Below are 15086 nucleotides of genomic sequence, written 5' to 3'. Positions count from 1 at the left end.
CCTGCAATTCTTTTTGACTGGTTTAACAGCAGCCAGCTAGAGTCACATATTTGCTTATGCATTCAATCTGCTCTGATGTGTTGAAGAATATGAAGAAAAATCTAGTTTCACACAGGACGACCTTGGGGACCTCTGACAGGGTCTTAAGGACCCTTCTGAGAACAGCTGGCTTAAGAAAATGATCCCATGCTGCCCTTTTCACAGCTGCTGAAAGTAACTGCACAGAAGTGTTAGTTCCCTCCTCTTATAACTTCTCTTTCTTATTTTCCGCAAAGCAGAAATATGAATAAATAAAGAAAGAAAGAGCTATGCAGGGCCCACAAAACTGACAGTGTTAAAAATCTACCTTTCATTTTTCTTTTTGTCTTTCCTTTCCTGGCTGCCCATAATTATACGGTTCTTTCTAGTCTAAAGAAAGTAACTTTCCAATTTAGGCTTAAATAAGATTGTGAAACAGCCTCTCTCTTAAAGGGAGTAATTCTTTTATTGAAACCTTAAAAATGGCTGCAGATCACACCTGCTTAAATTGCATACTTTTTTTTTTGAAACCGGATACACAGAACATTCTGAACACAAAATATTTTTTTTTTGAACACAAAATATTTTAAAGAGACAATCTGAATAAAATTTAAACAGTGTTTATAAAATACACTTTTTGTTTGAAATATACTGAAACTGGTTTCATAATATTCTTTTTAAAGATAAAGAAAAAAGTTAAAATCTATTTATATATAAAGTAAGATCAACATTGGTTTTTGTGAATACTGAGAACTATGAAAATACTATAGTTGAAATCTTCAGTGACTTTCTAATAACTCAACAGCATCTCAGGGTCCAAAAATTTAATTAATGGAGAAATAGCCTCAATTCTTACCATCCACAAAATGGATCCAGACAACTGTTCAAATTGATGGGACCCACTCCATCGAGATTTCACTGTGGCTAGACCAAAATCACCTATTTTTACTGTGAGGTCTTCATGAAGAAAAATATCTGAGATGTAGTAAGTAAAGGAAAATAACAGATCTCATTTTCCTATCAAAGCAACCATTATGAAAAATTTAGGTAAGAGATCTAATTTCTATAATTCTATATATTATGATATTCTTTAAAGAAGTATAGTACTTCGTATTTCCTTTTAAAGTTAATAAATATGTTTTAAAAATAGTGTTATTTGGACTCTGTGACCTGCTTTTAAGATATTTGGTGCTTGAAATGTGGCAGGATGAGGTGAGATGTTTTCCTAAGTTTATGGGAGACATTGAAACTTTCCCATTAGATTTTAGTAATGGAGGCCCAAATATCTTTCTGGCACTGCTGGGAAAGCTGTAAAGGCTCTTCACTGGAATGAAGGAAGGCAACTGGCAGACAGGATCTTAATTTGGGCTTATGGAAGAAGAAATGTTACGTTTTTCTCACCTCATTGTTATATAATGTAGAGCCTTCAGTTACATCTCAACTACCACTGAGCAAGGTCAAAGCACTGAAAGAAACTAGTAGATAGCTACAAAACTATGCATCTTGTAGTGCTTATAGAACGTAAACAAGCAAGCAAAGAGTCCTACTATCATAATGACTTGATAGGTTTTTTTGTAATGGTCAATTGTTCAAAAACCAAAAGCAGGTTGTAGTACCTTGTATACTATACTCTTGTGTAAACCCATTTATTAATTCCCTTTACAGTGTATTATTGAACTTAGCATGAAAACTGTTTTTACATAATGTGAAGATAAAATGCAGGAGAAAAGGTCAGGATGTTTTCAAACTTCGCAGACAAATTCAAGAAGGATACTATTACTCTTGAGGTCTCTGTGGATGATTGACTTGGCGTGTAAGTAACTGAAAAACAAAACATCATTTTAACCTGAGTAGAGCTAAAGACTCTGGCCTCAGTATCTACAGAACACATTTAGGGGTATAAATAAAGATTTATTTAGAATCATGATACAACTGCAAACTGTACATAACCCCTTTAAATAAGAAATAGTAAAATAGACTGCAAGTGAACTAAGGATTTTAGGACCATATTACTATTATGGTACAACCAAAATCTTTTCTATTGAAAGACTTTGCTTTATCTTTTACTATTTACCAATACAAACCTTCCACTCCAGTCAAGCCTATTTATCCAGGTCCTTTAAGTACACCTTGGTATTTAATCCCACCTCTGTGACCAATGCTCCCCTCTCACACCAAATTAGCTTTCATTCTATTCTCTACTGAATCATACTTATTCTTTAAGATTCAACATACATTATGACTCCTAAGTGAAGCTTCCCCAAGACTCAACCACAAGTGATCTTTCTTTCCCCTGTTCAGTTATGTAGTAATTATTTTAACAGTTTGATTCATGTATTTTTTTCACCTGCCTATGTTCATTTTCTATTTGGAATGTAAACTCCATTTGATAAAACTATTTTTAAAAGTAGAATTATATATTCTAAAAAGACCTTCTTAAAACTAGTGAGGCGCTTACTTTCTAATGTAATGGACACAGTGAATCTATTTCAAAGTTAATGGGAAGTTTAAATCATCTGATACCCCTAAAAACTGTCTTAGTTGAGTTTATTGAGGGAAAGAGCTGTGTCTAGTTTATTTCTGTTTATCCCCAGTGCCTAGTACAGTGCCTGGCATGTGGCAGGTATTCAATACATACCTGTTGAATCAACTACAATAAGATGCATATAATGTCCTAATCAAGGTTATTTTTCTTCATTTAATACTGGAAAGAACAGACATATGAGACTTCTGAAATCTAACAATGACTGTTAGAAAATAAATTTTGCCTTAAAGTAAAACCTTAAAATTCAAATGATATAATCAAAATTATGTAATGAACACTGTTAAAAATGAAAGATTTGCAAATAATTAAGTTTTTTATGCTTTCTCAATTAAATTTTAAACCTTCAATTAAATTTTCTAATCCAGAGATCAAGATCTCGAAATTTTTTCTCAGACCAAATTTTCATTTAAAATTACTTGTTTACACAAGTAACTCCTTCTCCTCCATTACTCTTACATGATACTGTTTACTTCCTTCACAGCATTTATCACAATCTGAACTCATCTTGCTGTTATGATTTTTTAGGCCTAGCATTTGATATACTACATCACACTGTCACTCTTCCATTGAAAAAAAACATGATGTCATAGGTCTCATTTGCTTAAAAAGTTCTGCAGTGGCAAACAAAGGTAAAAAACAGATGGAGAAAAAAGAGTCTCAATCAAAAGCTGTTCCAAGATGGGGATACCTTATCCTCATTAGAAAGAAAAGGGGACAGGTGATGGTGCTGGCGGTGGAGCTCAGTGCTTCAGTCTGGTATTTAGTGCACAGATAAGGTGTTGGTCTTTGAAAAGACATTCTGTCTCCTTTGAAATTAAAAACAACAATAACAACAACAAATGGATGGTATGCATGAGAATACGGAGGCATGATGAAGTTATAAGATGGGAAGATAAAGGTATTTCTTTTTTTTTTTTTTTTTGATAAAGGTATTTCTTGATGGATAGTGTCAATCCTCTCAACAAATCTGATACAAAGAAATACAGCAAGAATAAGGTAGACAGAAATGTAACTAGAGGGCTGAAGACAGAAAATTTCTGGCCAGGAAAGTACTAGGTAATTCACAAGATATAAATATGATGGCTGAGCTAGTGATATAACCATAAACAGCATAAATCTATTATAGGCCAAAGTTGCATATAGCTGCAACTTGAAATAACACTACTTTATTCTTGTGTAATCCCCTATTGTTTAGAAATTGCTTTACTAACTTATATCTCATTTAATAAACTCTTTCTGTAACACTTCTATAACAAAAGCAGCAAAAGAACAGAAATCCAGGTCTATATAATGGAAGGTTGGAAAGAAAAGAGACTTAAATTCCCCAGCTGGAAAAATGGGATAGGTATCATACCTCAATCCCTACATAATATTCCAGAGTAATTACTACCTTAAATAATTATATTATAGGCTGACACTAAACCATTATTTCCTAAGCACCAACCAGTTACAGTGGAAGATGCCAAAAACCACACAACTGGTTGAGGGTAAGGAAGGGAATAAGAATAAACTGACTTTGCTACAGATGATGCAAAAGTCTATCCATTACATAGGACAATTAAACTGGACCGCCTTCTTACCTTTCGAAGATGTTAAGTAGAACCTTATAAGTTTATAAAAGTAGCAGGAAAGAAAAAACATGCTATAAACTAAATGAATATCATTCTCTTGATAGGTTTCTGTTAGGAGTCTCCTTCCTTGTAAAAGAAAAAGTGTCCATTTACAGACTCAATTTAATCTTAAAGCTGGCAAATCATCCAGTAAAATTTGTTCTCTACACTGCTTCTTCCAAGGTCTTATCCAAGATTCAGCTTTTCAACATTCTTTTTAGACCATAATATGATGCCCCGAAAGGAAATACAATGCTCTAGATTTGATCTGATCAACACAAACGAGAGTGAGATTCTCATCTTCATCCTCCCCTTAAATGTAAGACCTGAAACCATAAAACTCCTAGAAGAAAACATAGGCAGTAAGCTCCTTGACACTGGACTTGATGACAAGTTGTTTGCGTCTGACACCAAAAGTAAAGGCAACAAAAGCAAAAACAAACAAGTGGGACTACACCGAACAAAAAAGCTTCTGCACAGCACAGGAAACCACCAACAAGGTGAAAAGGCAACCTACCAAATGGGAGAAAGTATTTGCAAATCATATATCCAATAAGGGTATACCCAAAAAATATAAAGAACTCATACAACTCAGTAGCAAAAAACCCAATCTAGTTTTAAAAATAGACATTTTCCCAAAGAAGACATACAAATGGCCAACAGGTACATACATGAAAAGGTGTTCAACATCACTAATCACCAGGGAAATGCAAATCAAAACCACAATGAGATATCACCTCATATCTGTTAGAATGGCTATTATCAAAAAGACAAGAAATACCAAGTGCTGGCGAGGAGTAAAGGGAATACTTATGCACTGTTGGTGGGAATATAAATTGGTGCAGCTGCTATGGAAAACAGACTGCAGGGTCCTCAAAAAATTAGAAACAGAATTACCATATGATGTAGCAATCCCACTTTTGGGTATATATATATATATCCAAAAAAATTTAAATCAGGATCTCAAAGAGTTATTTGCACTCTCATGTTCACTGCAGCATTATTCACAACAACCAAGACGTGGAAACAACCCAAGCGTCCATGAATGGATAAAGAAAATGTAACACACACATACATACACACAGGAATAAGCCATAAAAAAAGAAGGAAATCCTGCCATTTATGACAACATGGATGGATCTTGAGGGCATTATGCTAAGTGAGATAAGTCAGAGAAAGACAAATACTGTATGATCTCACTTACATTTTGAAAAACAGAACAAAAACAAAAACAAAACCCAAATTAATCTTCATCTTCCTTACAGCAGGAAAAAATGTTTATTGCACCAGCCATTACTATTATGGCAGCCACAGTCACTCAACTGACTCCTGTTAAAATTATATTCAATTACAACCCTAGAGAGTTGTTGTTCTTGCATTGCTCCTACAAAACCATTTCCCTCATCCAACATTTGTATACTTCTCTTTTTTGGACTTGGATAAGATTTCATATTTTGTAGACATGACCTATAATTTCAGCTTATTAAAATGTTACTTTTCACTAAAAAATAAGTTATAAAAGATCAGCATGCTAACGATGCCCTCATCTAAGTTATCTGTAAATACGCAGTCAGATTCAAGAGAAGAAGGAGGACAAAAATCTCCTAGCTTAAGACCTTCAGGTATGACAATAATACAGTTATGAACCTAGTTAAATTCTTCATATTTGTTACATATCTCCATCTTATCCTCAAGAATATCATGAGAAATATTATTCAAATACCTTGCTGAAATTCAAATACTATGCCTACACCATCTGTAGGTGCAGGCATTTACCAGTCTAGTCTATTTATAAAAGCCTCAAGTAGCTCTCACTCAAGTTTGCTGCTATTTTCTTGTGTTTTCTACTATTTCTAAAACCAAACGACTGGCCTACACAGACATTAGCACTTCAGTCCTCTTTCATCTAATGCTACACAATTTCAAAAAAGTTCATCAGTCTTCACACAGCAAGCTAAATCTCTCCTCTGACACCAATAGAGAATTCAGCAGTTGACTGGACTGGTATGCGTGACAGTGGTGACAAGGTGTTATTTTATCCAAATACAGTTTCAAATTCTGGTCTCCCTTCTACTTTGTTGCCCTCCAAGCCCTCATAATCACAATGTGGAAAGTGAGCAAGACCGAAGGGAATGCCCTTCTGCTACTCCTGTGTAGTCAGTAATCATTTACCACTTTAAAGTAATTAAAATCCTTAATACATGGAGTTCACACATTTTTCAGTTGTGCTCTATAGTGGCCTAAATTCTATTTTTACTTAGATTTTTCAGTTTCTGTCGCGTTAAAAAAATCAAATTTATTGAGAGGTATAACTAGTATACAACACCAAATGCACCCAATTTTTATGCAGTTTAAAGGGTTTTTCACAAACACATATATATACACTTGTCTAAAGACCAACCACAATAAAGATGGATATCCATCACCCCTAGAAGTTTCTTCACACATTTCTGCAATTAATAACGCCCACACTAGGCTCAGGCAACCACTGATAATGATTTCTGTCACTAGCGATTAGTTTTGCCTTTTCTAGAATTTCACATAAACATATGGCTTCTTTTGCTCAGCATGATCCTGAGATTCACACACTGGCTGCATGCAGTATTAAGAGGGTACAGATATACCATAACTTACCCAGTTACCTGTCAGACATTTGGGTTGTTGTGTTTTTTGGCAATTATGAATAACATACTATAAACATTCATGTACATATCTTTGTTGTTGACTTGTTTTCATTTCTTTTGGGGAAATCAGTAGGATTAGAATTGCTCATATGGTAATTTTAATTTTAAAAGAAACTGCCAAAGTGGTTGTACCATTTAAGATCCTCACCAGCAATGTATAAGAATTCTGGTTACTCTGCATCCTTGCTAATAAACCTGGTATTGTTGGCTTTGATTATAAGCATTCTAGCGGGTGTGCAGGGGAACCTTGTCTATTTTAATGCCTAACATATTGAACATCTTTGCATTGCTTATTGGCCATTCTTTTATATTCTTTAATAAATTACTCCAATCTTTTGCCCATTTTTCCACTGGGTAGTTTGTCTTATTACTGAGTTGTAAGATTTCTATATATGCTTTGGATATAATTCTTTAACCAGATAATGTATCTTGCAAACATTTTCCTCAAGACTGGGGCTTGTCTTTTCATTTTCTTAACAATGTCTTTCAAAAAGCAAAAGTTTTGAATTTTGATGAAGTCCAACTTACGAATTTTTTCTTCTACGGTTCTTTTTTTTTTTTTTTCCTGCGGTACGCGGGCCTCTCACTGTTATGGCCTCCGGACGCGCAGGCTCAGCGGCCATGGCTCACCGGCCCAGCCGCTCCGCGGCATGTGGGATCTTCCCGGACCGGGGCACGAACCCGTGTCCCCTGCATCGGCAGGCGGACTCTCAACCACTGCGCCACCAGGGAAGCCCTCTTCTACGGTTCTTAATTTTTGTGTCCTAAGAAATCTTTGCCTATCTTTGGGCTACAGTGATTTTCTCCTATGTTTCTTCTAGAAGTGTTAGATGTTCAGCTTTTAGTCTTAGGTCTGTGATCCATTTTGAATGAATATTCATGCCTTGTATCAGGAAAGGGCTATTTATTTATCCTATATGGATATATAGTTGTCCCAGCAACATTTGTTGAAAGGACTATCCTTTCTCCATGAATTGCCCTAGCATCTTGGTTAAAAAAAAAAAAGAAAAAAGACAACTGACCACAGACATAATAGATATATTTGTAGGCTTTCTTTCCTCCCTGTGTTGACTCACACATCTATCCTTATGCCAATATCACAGTGTCTTGATTACTGTGGCTTTATAGAAAGTTTTGAAATCTCACACTAAATGTCCTTCAACTTTGTTCTTTTTCAAAACTGTCTTGACTATTCTAGCCACTGCATTTCCATATACATTTTAGGATCAACTTGTGAATTTCTACAAAAAATCCTGCTGAGACTTTGACTGGGACTGCACTGAACCTACAGATTCTATAGATCAATTTGGAAAGAACAGACATCTTAACAATGTTGAGTTTTCTAGTCCATGAATATGATATTTGTATGTCTTTTTTGTTTCCTATCTGGGACCTGCATTAGAGAGGGTATAATCCCTCTTTGGAAAATATTCTCATCATTGTTTCTTAAGTACAACACTGGCCTGAAGAGAATAAATAAGAATGTATTGTAAACATGGAATATCATGATATTGATGGAATAGCAAAAACTATGCTATTCTCTCTTTTTAAGTTCATTTCAAACATTCATAAGCCCAAATACATAAAATCAGAAGCATGATATTTGTTTATTTATAAGAGCAAGACAGCTCAATGTGGGAAAGGACAGATATTTGAACAAATGTTGCTGGGACAACTGGATACCCGTATGAGGAAAAAAAACCTTCAACACTTACCTCATACCAATTTGAAGTGGGTTGAAGAACTAAAACTAAAAGCAAAAACTGTAAAACTTCTATAAGAAAACAAAGAATTACTATCACCTTCTGGTACACGTAAAGCATTTTCAAGTTCTCAGGATATTTTTACATCACTTGGTTTTATAACCTTTTTGTTTCTTTGTGAGGCAAGCAAAAAGGCAATAATGCCACTTATGCTGATGGGAAAACCAGAGCCCAGAGGACCTAAGTGACATGACCAGAGAGGCATAGTGGAAAGGGCATGGGTTTTGAGTATACAGAATTTCACTTTGAATTCCAACTGTATCACTTACTAGCCATACGACCTTGGGTACATGACATAATTTCTCTAAGCTTTGGATTCCTAACCTGTAAAATGGAGATAATAATTATGTTCACCTTCATAGGTTCTTTCTTCCACTTATTTAACACATATTTATTGAAAGCCCACCATGTGCTAAGCAACAACTGTTCTAAGTCTTGGAGATAAGGCAGAAAATCCCTACCCTCAAGGGGCTTGCATTTTAGTATAGAAGATAGAAAATAAAGAAGATGCATGAGTAGAATATACTGTATTCTATAGGTGGGAGACAGAAAATGCTAAGTTGTAGGGGGTTGTAATTTTAGGCCAGGGAGGGCCTCTTTACAAAGGACATTTTGGGTAAAGATTCAAAGGAGGGGAGGGAGTCATGCAGATATGGGATAAGAACACAGTAGGCAGAGGGACTAGCAAGGGCAAAGTCCTACAGCAGGTGTGTACTTCCCATGTTCTAAGAATGGCAAAGAAGGCAAACTGGCTGGGAACAGAAAGAGCAAGAGGGAGAAGAGTAGTGAATGAGCTGAGAGAGGGAGTAAAATAGGCAGTGGGGGAGGAAGGGTCGTGGTGGTGGTCACATTACAAGGACTATTATAAGGACTTCGGCTTCCTTTCTGCATGAAATGTGAAGACACTTGAGGAGCAGAGGAGCAACGTAATCTGACCCAAGTCTTCAAAGGACCACTCTGGCTGCTGTGCTAAGAGTAAGCCGAGGGTGGGTAAGGGTGGAAGCAAAGCACTCATCCAGCCAAGAGATAACTGTGGCTTGAATCACGGTGACAGGAAAATAGGTGATGAGAAGTTGTAAGAGTCTAGATATACTTTAAAGATAGAGCTAACAGGAGCTGATTAACAGATTGGTTGTATGGTATGAGAAAAAGAAAGGAGTCAAAAATTCAGTACAAAATGTCAGGCATAAGCAGCCTAAGAGTTGCCAGTTACTGAGATGAAAAGACTGTTTGGAAGGGCAGGCTTGAGGAAAAAGATCAGGACCTCAGAACTAGACACGTTAAATTTGAGATGTCCATTAGACAATCAAGCGGTGTTGAGCACACAGATATGACAGTCTGGAGTTCAGAGGAAATGAACTGGCTGGAGACTGGCACAGAAAAGGTAATTAAATGGTATTTTAACTCACGAAACTGGATGAGATTACCAAAGGAACGTAATCCCTGGACTATTCCAATATTTAGAGAGGTTAAGGAGTTGAAAAAGAACTAGCTGAGAAGGAACAGACAGTAACGAGAAGGAAAATCAGAATATGATTTAAAGTAGCGTTTCTCAAACTTTAGTATGCATACAAATCACTCAGGGATCTTGTTAAAATGCAGTCTTCAATTCCGTAGATCTGGGGTGGTGCCTAAAATGTGTCATTTGAAAAGGCTCCCAGGTGGTAGAGTTTAAAGGATTAAGAAGAGGTTTCATGAAAAAGAGTGTGATCAAATGCATTATATATTTCTGATGGGTCAAAAAGACTGAGGACTGAGTATTTCACCACTGGATCTAGCAACATGGTAATTATCTTATTCAGAGCTATTTCAGTGAAGTGTCAGGGGCAAAAAAGCCTGATTGGAGTGGAGTCCAAGACAAAAGGGGAGGGAAGAAAATCAGAGAGTGCGTATCAACAACTCTGTTGAGAAGTTTTACTATAAGAGAAACAAGAGGAATGAGGTGATAGCTTCAGAGGGAAGTGGGATCAAGGAAGGGACCTCCACAACTTTTTTATTATGAAAATTTTTAATCATAGAGAAAAATTAAAAGAAGAGTACAATAAATACCCTGGTGCCCTCCACCTAGGTTCAACAACTGTCAGCATTCTTCCAAATGTGCACGATAAGAAAGATGTTTTAAAATTGGAGAAAATCCAGCAGAAAAGGAAAATCTGATGATGTACAGGAGAGAGCCACTCAAAAGATGTCAGTGAGTAGGAGAAAGGGGATGGAATCTAGTGCACAAAATTGAAGGACTGGCTTTTACTCTTAGTGATAAAACAGAAAAACTGAGCATGAATGTAGGTAGGTAGGTAGGTAGATATTGTGGTGGGTGCTTCTAATTTTATTAATGAAATGGCAAGCAAGGTTATCAGTTGACAGTTCTTGGAGAAGAGGTGTTGGAGAACTGAGGATAAAGGAAGTATGACAGTGTCTACGAGAGAGGAAGAGCAAAAAACCAGGGAAGGGAAAGTATGATTGCTGCATGGCATTAAGGGCTCACTTGAAGTGTTGAAAGGATTGACTAAACTGAAGAAGCAGAACAGTGTAGAGTTTAAGGAAATACACCCCGGAGCCAAAGGGCTTGCGGCAAGTCACTTGGCCTTTTAAACTATAGTTTCTCCATCAGTAAGTAGGGGATAATAATAGGATCTACCTCACAGGGTTGTTGAGGATTAACTGAGGTAGTATACATAAAGTAGACAGAACAGTGTCTGGCACAAAGTACTATGTAATTGCTAAATATATCACTGTATATAAAAAACCACAAAACATAGCTGGTATAAAAAAAAGAGTGAGTTACTAGTAGTATCAGAGCTGGAGTCAGAACATAGTATTTATTGATCAGTAAAGATGTCTAAAATAAGAGCAAGTAAAAAATAAAGGTAAAACCAGTGTGATTCCATATTTAAAACGACAACAACAAACCACTGTATACAGTATTAAAATACAGAATTCTGAAAAGATACACAATACGACACATCAAAACACTAATGGTACTTCTCTCTCAGTGGAGTATTGGTGCTTATTTATGCTTACATTTTCTAAATTTTCTATAATGATTATGTATTTCCTTATAATACCTTATATTTTGAAATTAAGAAAAACTGCAACAAAGGCTAATGTAGAAATCACTTATTCTCACCATACTTAACACGGTTAAATTTTTACACATTTGCCTCCTGTCTTTTAAAAAAATTTATACCTGTAAAAAGGTTGTGAAAGTAAAACACAACTGTAGAATCTTTTTAATTAAAAGCCAGAAACCACAAGAATTTTATATAGGTAAAGCTAAAGCCCCTCTCTGCTTGATAGCTATCCCCATCTTGACCCCTTTTTGCCATTCCTGGAGACAACTACTGAGCTTGGCATATACCTTCTAATCTTTGCTTTAATACTTCTACATACATATATGTAAGACTTAAAAATATATATATAGGGCTTCCCTGGTGGCGCAGTGGTTGAGAGTCTGCCTGCCAGTGCAGGGGACACGGGTTTGAGCCCTGGTCTGGGAGGATCCCACATGCCGCGGAGCAACTGAGCCCGTGAGGCGCAACTACTGAGCCTGAGCGTCTAGTGCCTGTGCTCCGCAACAAGAGGAGCCACGACAATGAGAAGCCCACGCACCGCGATGAAGAGTAGCCCCCGCTCGCCGCAGCTAGAGAAAAAGCCCTCGCACGAAACGAAAACCCAACACAGCCAAAAATAAATAAATAAATAAATAAATAAATATATATATATAATGTTTTGTTTTTAAAATTTTAAGTGGTCTCATGCTACAGCTTGCTTTTCTCACTGGACATATTGTAAAGCTGATGTTGATACATATATTATTCATTTCTGCTATATATTCTTTCCCTGCACATATGTGTCAAACTTTATCAGTCCTCTACTGATGGACATTTATGTTTCCAATTTTTATTTTATATTTTATATATAAAATATATATTTATTTATATTTTTTCCTGTAATACATCTCTTCCTATACACATCTCTTGGAACAAAAGCTGGTGTTTCTTGGGGGTAGGCCAAACACTATACATTTTAACAGATACTTCCAAAATGTCCCCAGGGTGGTTGGTTGCATGAGGAGTGTCCCAGTAAGCAATTCCCCTAACCTTTATCAACACTTAACCTTGCCAGAATTTAGGAATTTTCCCAATTCCAGTGGGTAAAAAATAGTGTGCTTCTTTTAATTTGCATTGTTTGTGATTATCAGCATCCTCCTCTCAATTACTGTTTTTATCTACCAGAAAATGACGTTTGCTAGAATTATTCTTCAATTAATTAGAATTATTTTCAATCATTAATACATGTTCACCATCTTCTCAGCTTCAATTTATTCTTCTATCTTTCCTATAACTAGGTTTACTTATGAGTAAAAGGAGGCATACGCTTCATTATTTTAAAAAGTAAATTGTGAGCATTTATCCCCAATTTTTAATCACCTTATATACAGAATATAACACTGCTGTGAGTAAACAACAGACCACAACCTTTTCTTTGTGCCTCCTTGATTTAACATTTAGTCAATTTTATAATAAAGCCTAATTTAAAATTATTAATATTAGACTGAAATGAAAAGTCCTGCAAAGAAACAGCACGATAGACTGACGAGTCCTGAAATTTCTTTAGTAACATTATTCTTTAAAATACCCTGGCCCTTAGGCTGAATCAATGACTATCAGGTGAGAAGATGATAAACATACTACATGAACCCTGATTCCTAAGAGTGAGTCTTTAATTATCTACCACTAGAATAGCTCTGCTCTCTTAAAGTTAACCTAGGAATCAGAAATGATCTTTTACTGAAGAGAGAGAACAGAACCACACAGGAGAAATGTCACTCATTCACCGTGTGCTTATATTCTATAATCCAATAAAGGTGACATATTTGAAAGTCCCAATGATTCAACCTTCCTAATTACTAAAGTTTTTATCTTAGGAATGACTGTGACCTCGATACTTTATACAATGAGATAGGATGCTCTTATTCTGCTTATACCCTGTGACTTTAGAGTCAATTTTGCAAAGCAGAAAAGATCACTTTCAATAGCATCTGGAAATCGTGCAGGGGGCAGACTATTTTGAAACGAGGCTGTGCAGAAGTACATTATTAAGCAGCTATTTAAATAGTCTATGGAGTTACTGGTCAGCTACATCTAGCTTGTTCTGTTCTTTGTGAAATGATGGTGGAAGACAAGGGAAGAGGAACCCGACATTTAAAAGTTTAATAATTGCAAGGAAAGTAATTTCCAGTGTACTGTAAATATCGCATTTTAACATTTTAAATTGTTATCTGAATGTTCCTTATAAAGCATCTGTTCTTGTTTCATAGATAGAAGATCTTTTATCTCTGAGAAAAGTGATAGGTTTTTTTGGGGGGGGTATCTCTTCTCCTTGCATTGTGTTTGTTTATTCCTAGTTGCCTTTTCCCCCATTTGTTCTCTCTCACTGGCATCAGAGACTTCCTCTCTGATGTCTGGTAATTGAGAGGTAATTTGTCTTTACTCAGATTGAGACTAAAAGGCTACGGAAAGCTTTGAGCATACAGATGGGCTTCTTGTTTTTGAACTCCCATGTACTCCCATCTAGGTGGAATCCCTGATATCACTACCTTTGGGTCTTTACTCTTGGCTGTTAAGATTCCTCAGACAAAACTCTTCCAATCTCTTGCCTGAAGGGGAAGGTTTGGCTGCCAGCAGTCTGGGAAGCAAACGAAAAGAGAGTACTGGGGAACTCTCCATTCATCACTCAGTAAGCAGTAACTCACCTCCCCCCCCCCACCCATTTCCCCCTATGTCCTGGGTCCAGAGAGTTTCTCCCCTCTCCAGAGAATACATTTCCAGTGTACTGCCAGGGTAGGGATGGGGTATCTACCCAGTGGCACAGAGCAGAAGGGATTTAGAGAAACATCTCAGACAGGCCTTTTCATTTATGTACTCTTTCTCCTCCAGAGATAACCTCACAGTGCCAATTCTTGAGACTTGAGAATTCTGTGGTACAAATCAGGTTGGTTTCCATTTTTCCACAGTCAGTTAATAATTTAGTTTTTTTGGGTGTACTATGTCCATTATCACTTCTCCACCTGCTTTCTAGCTTCTAAAATGTTACTATTCTTTTCTTCCTCTTTGTTTTCTCCATCTTTATATGTTCACGCTTCAAAAAAATTCTCATTATAGTTTTGGTGGAGTTTCAAGAGAGCAAAAACCTGTCACCTTAACCTGAAAATCACATAGCCACCTTAATAAGAGGATTTGCAATCTGCCAAAGCCTTCAGAAACTAAAGATGTGTTGGTACATTTAACCCCAGTTGTATATATTGTCTTAGAAAGAACCGAAGGGAATTGTATCTTCTTTGGTTAAATTTAAGCTGGTAATAAAAAATATAATCTGTTAGAAGGCTTACATTTTATAATTAATACTTTCTCAGCTATTAAAATATAGGATAAACTGATGGGACGATCTACATTCATAGCCAGAC

General features: G+C 36.3%; 1 protein-coding gene across 4 annotated transcripts in view; it reads right to left on the bottom strand.

The window, feature by feature from the left end:
• The window catches only part of BRAF (B-Raf proto-oncogene, serine/threonine kinase), a 152783-nt gene that overhangs the window by 19165 nt on the left and 118532 nt on the right, over positions 1-15086 (bottom strand). For all 4 annotated transcript variants that reach the window (XM_089917313.1, XM_089917312.1, XM_022579583.3 and 1 more), the window contains 2 exons: positions 1793-1839; positions 875-993 (listed from right to left, as the gene is read on the bottom strand). In XM_089917313.1, coding sequence (XP_089773439.1) covers positions 875-993; positions 1793-1839 — 166 coding nt within the window. The remainder of the gene's footprint in view (positions 1-874; positions 994-1792; positions 1840-15086) is intronic.

The sequence above is a fragment of the Delphinapterus leucas genome, chromosome 9 (assembly GCF_059928025.1).
Source record: "Delphinapterus leucas isolate spDelLeu-1000000601 "Yukka" chromosome 9, BTC_Dleu_Yukka2, whole genome shotgun sequence".
NCBI lineage: Eukaryota > Metazoa > Chordata > Mammalia > Artiodactyla > Monodontidae > Delphinapterus > Delphinapterus leucas.
Note: the sequence above shows the minus strand (reverse complement) of the source record. Positions and strands in the feature narration are given on the sequence as shown.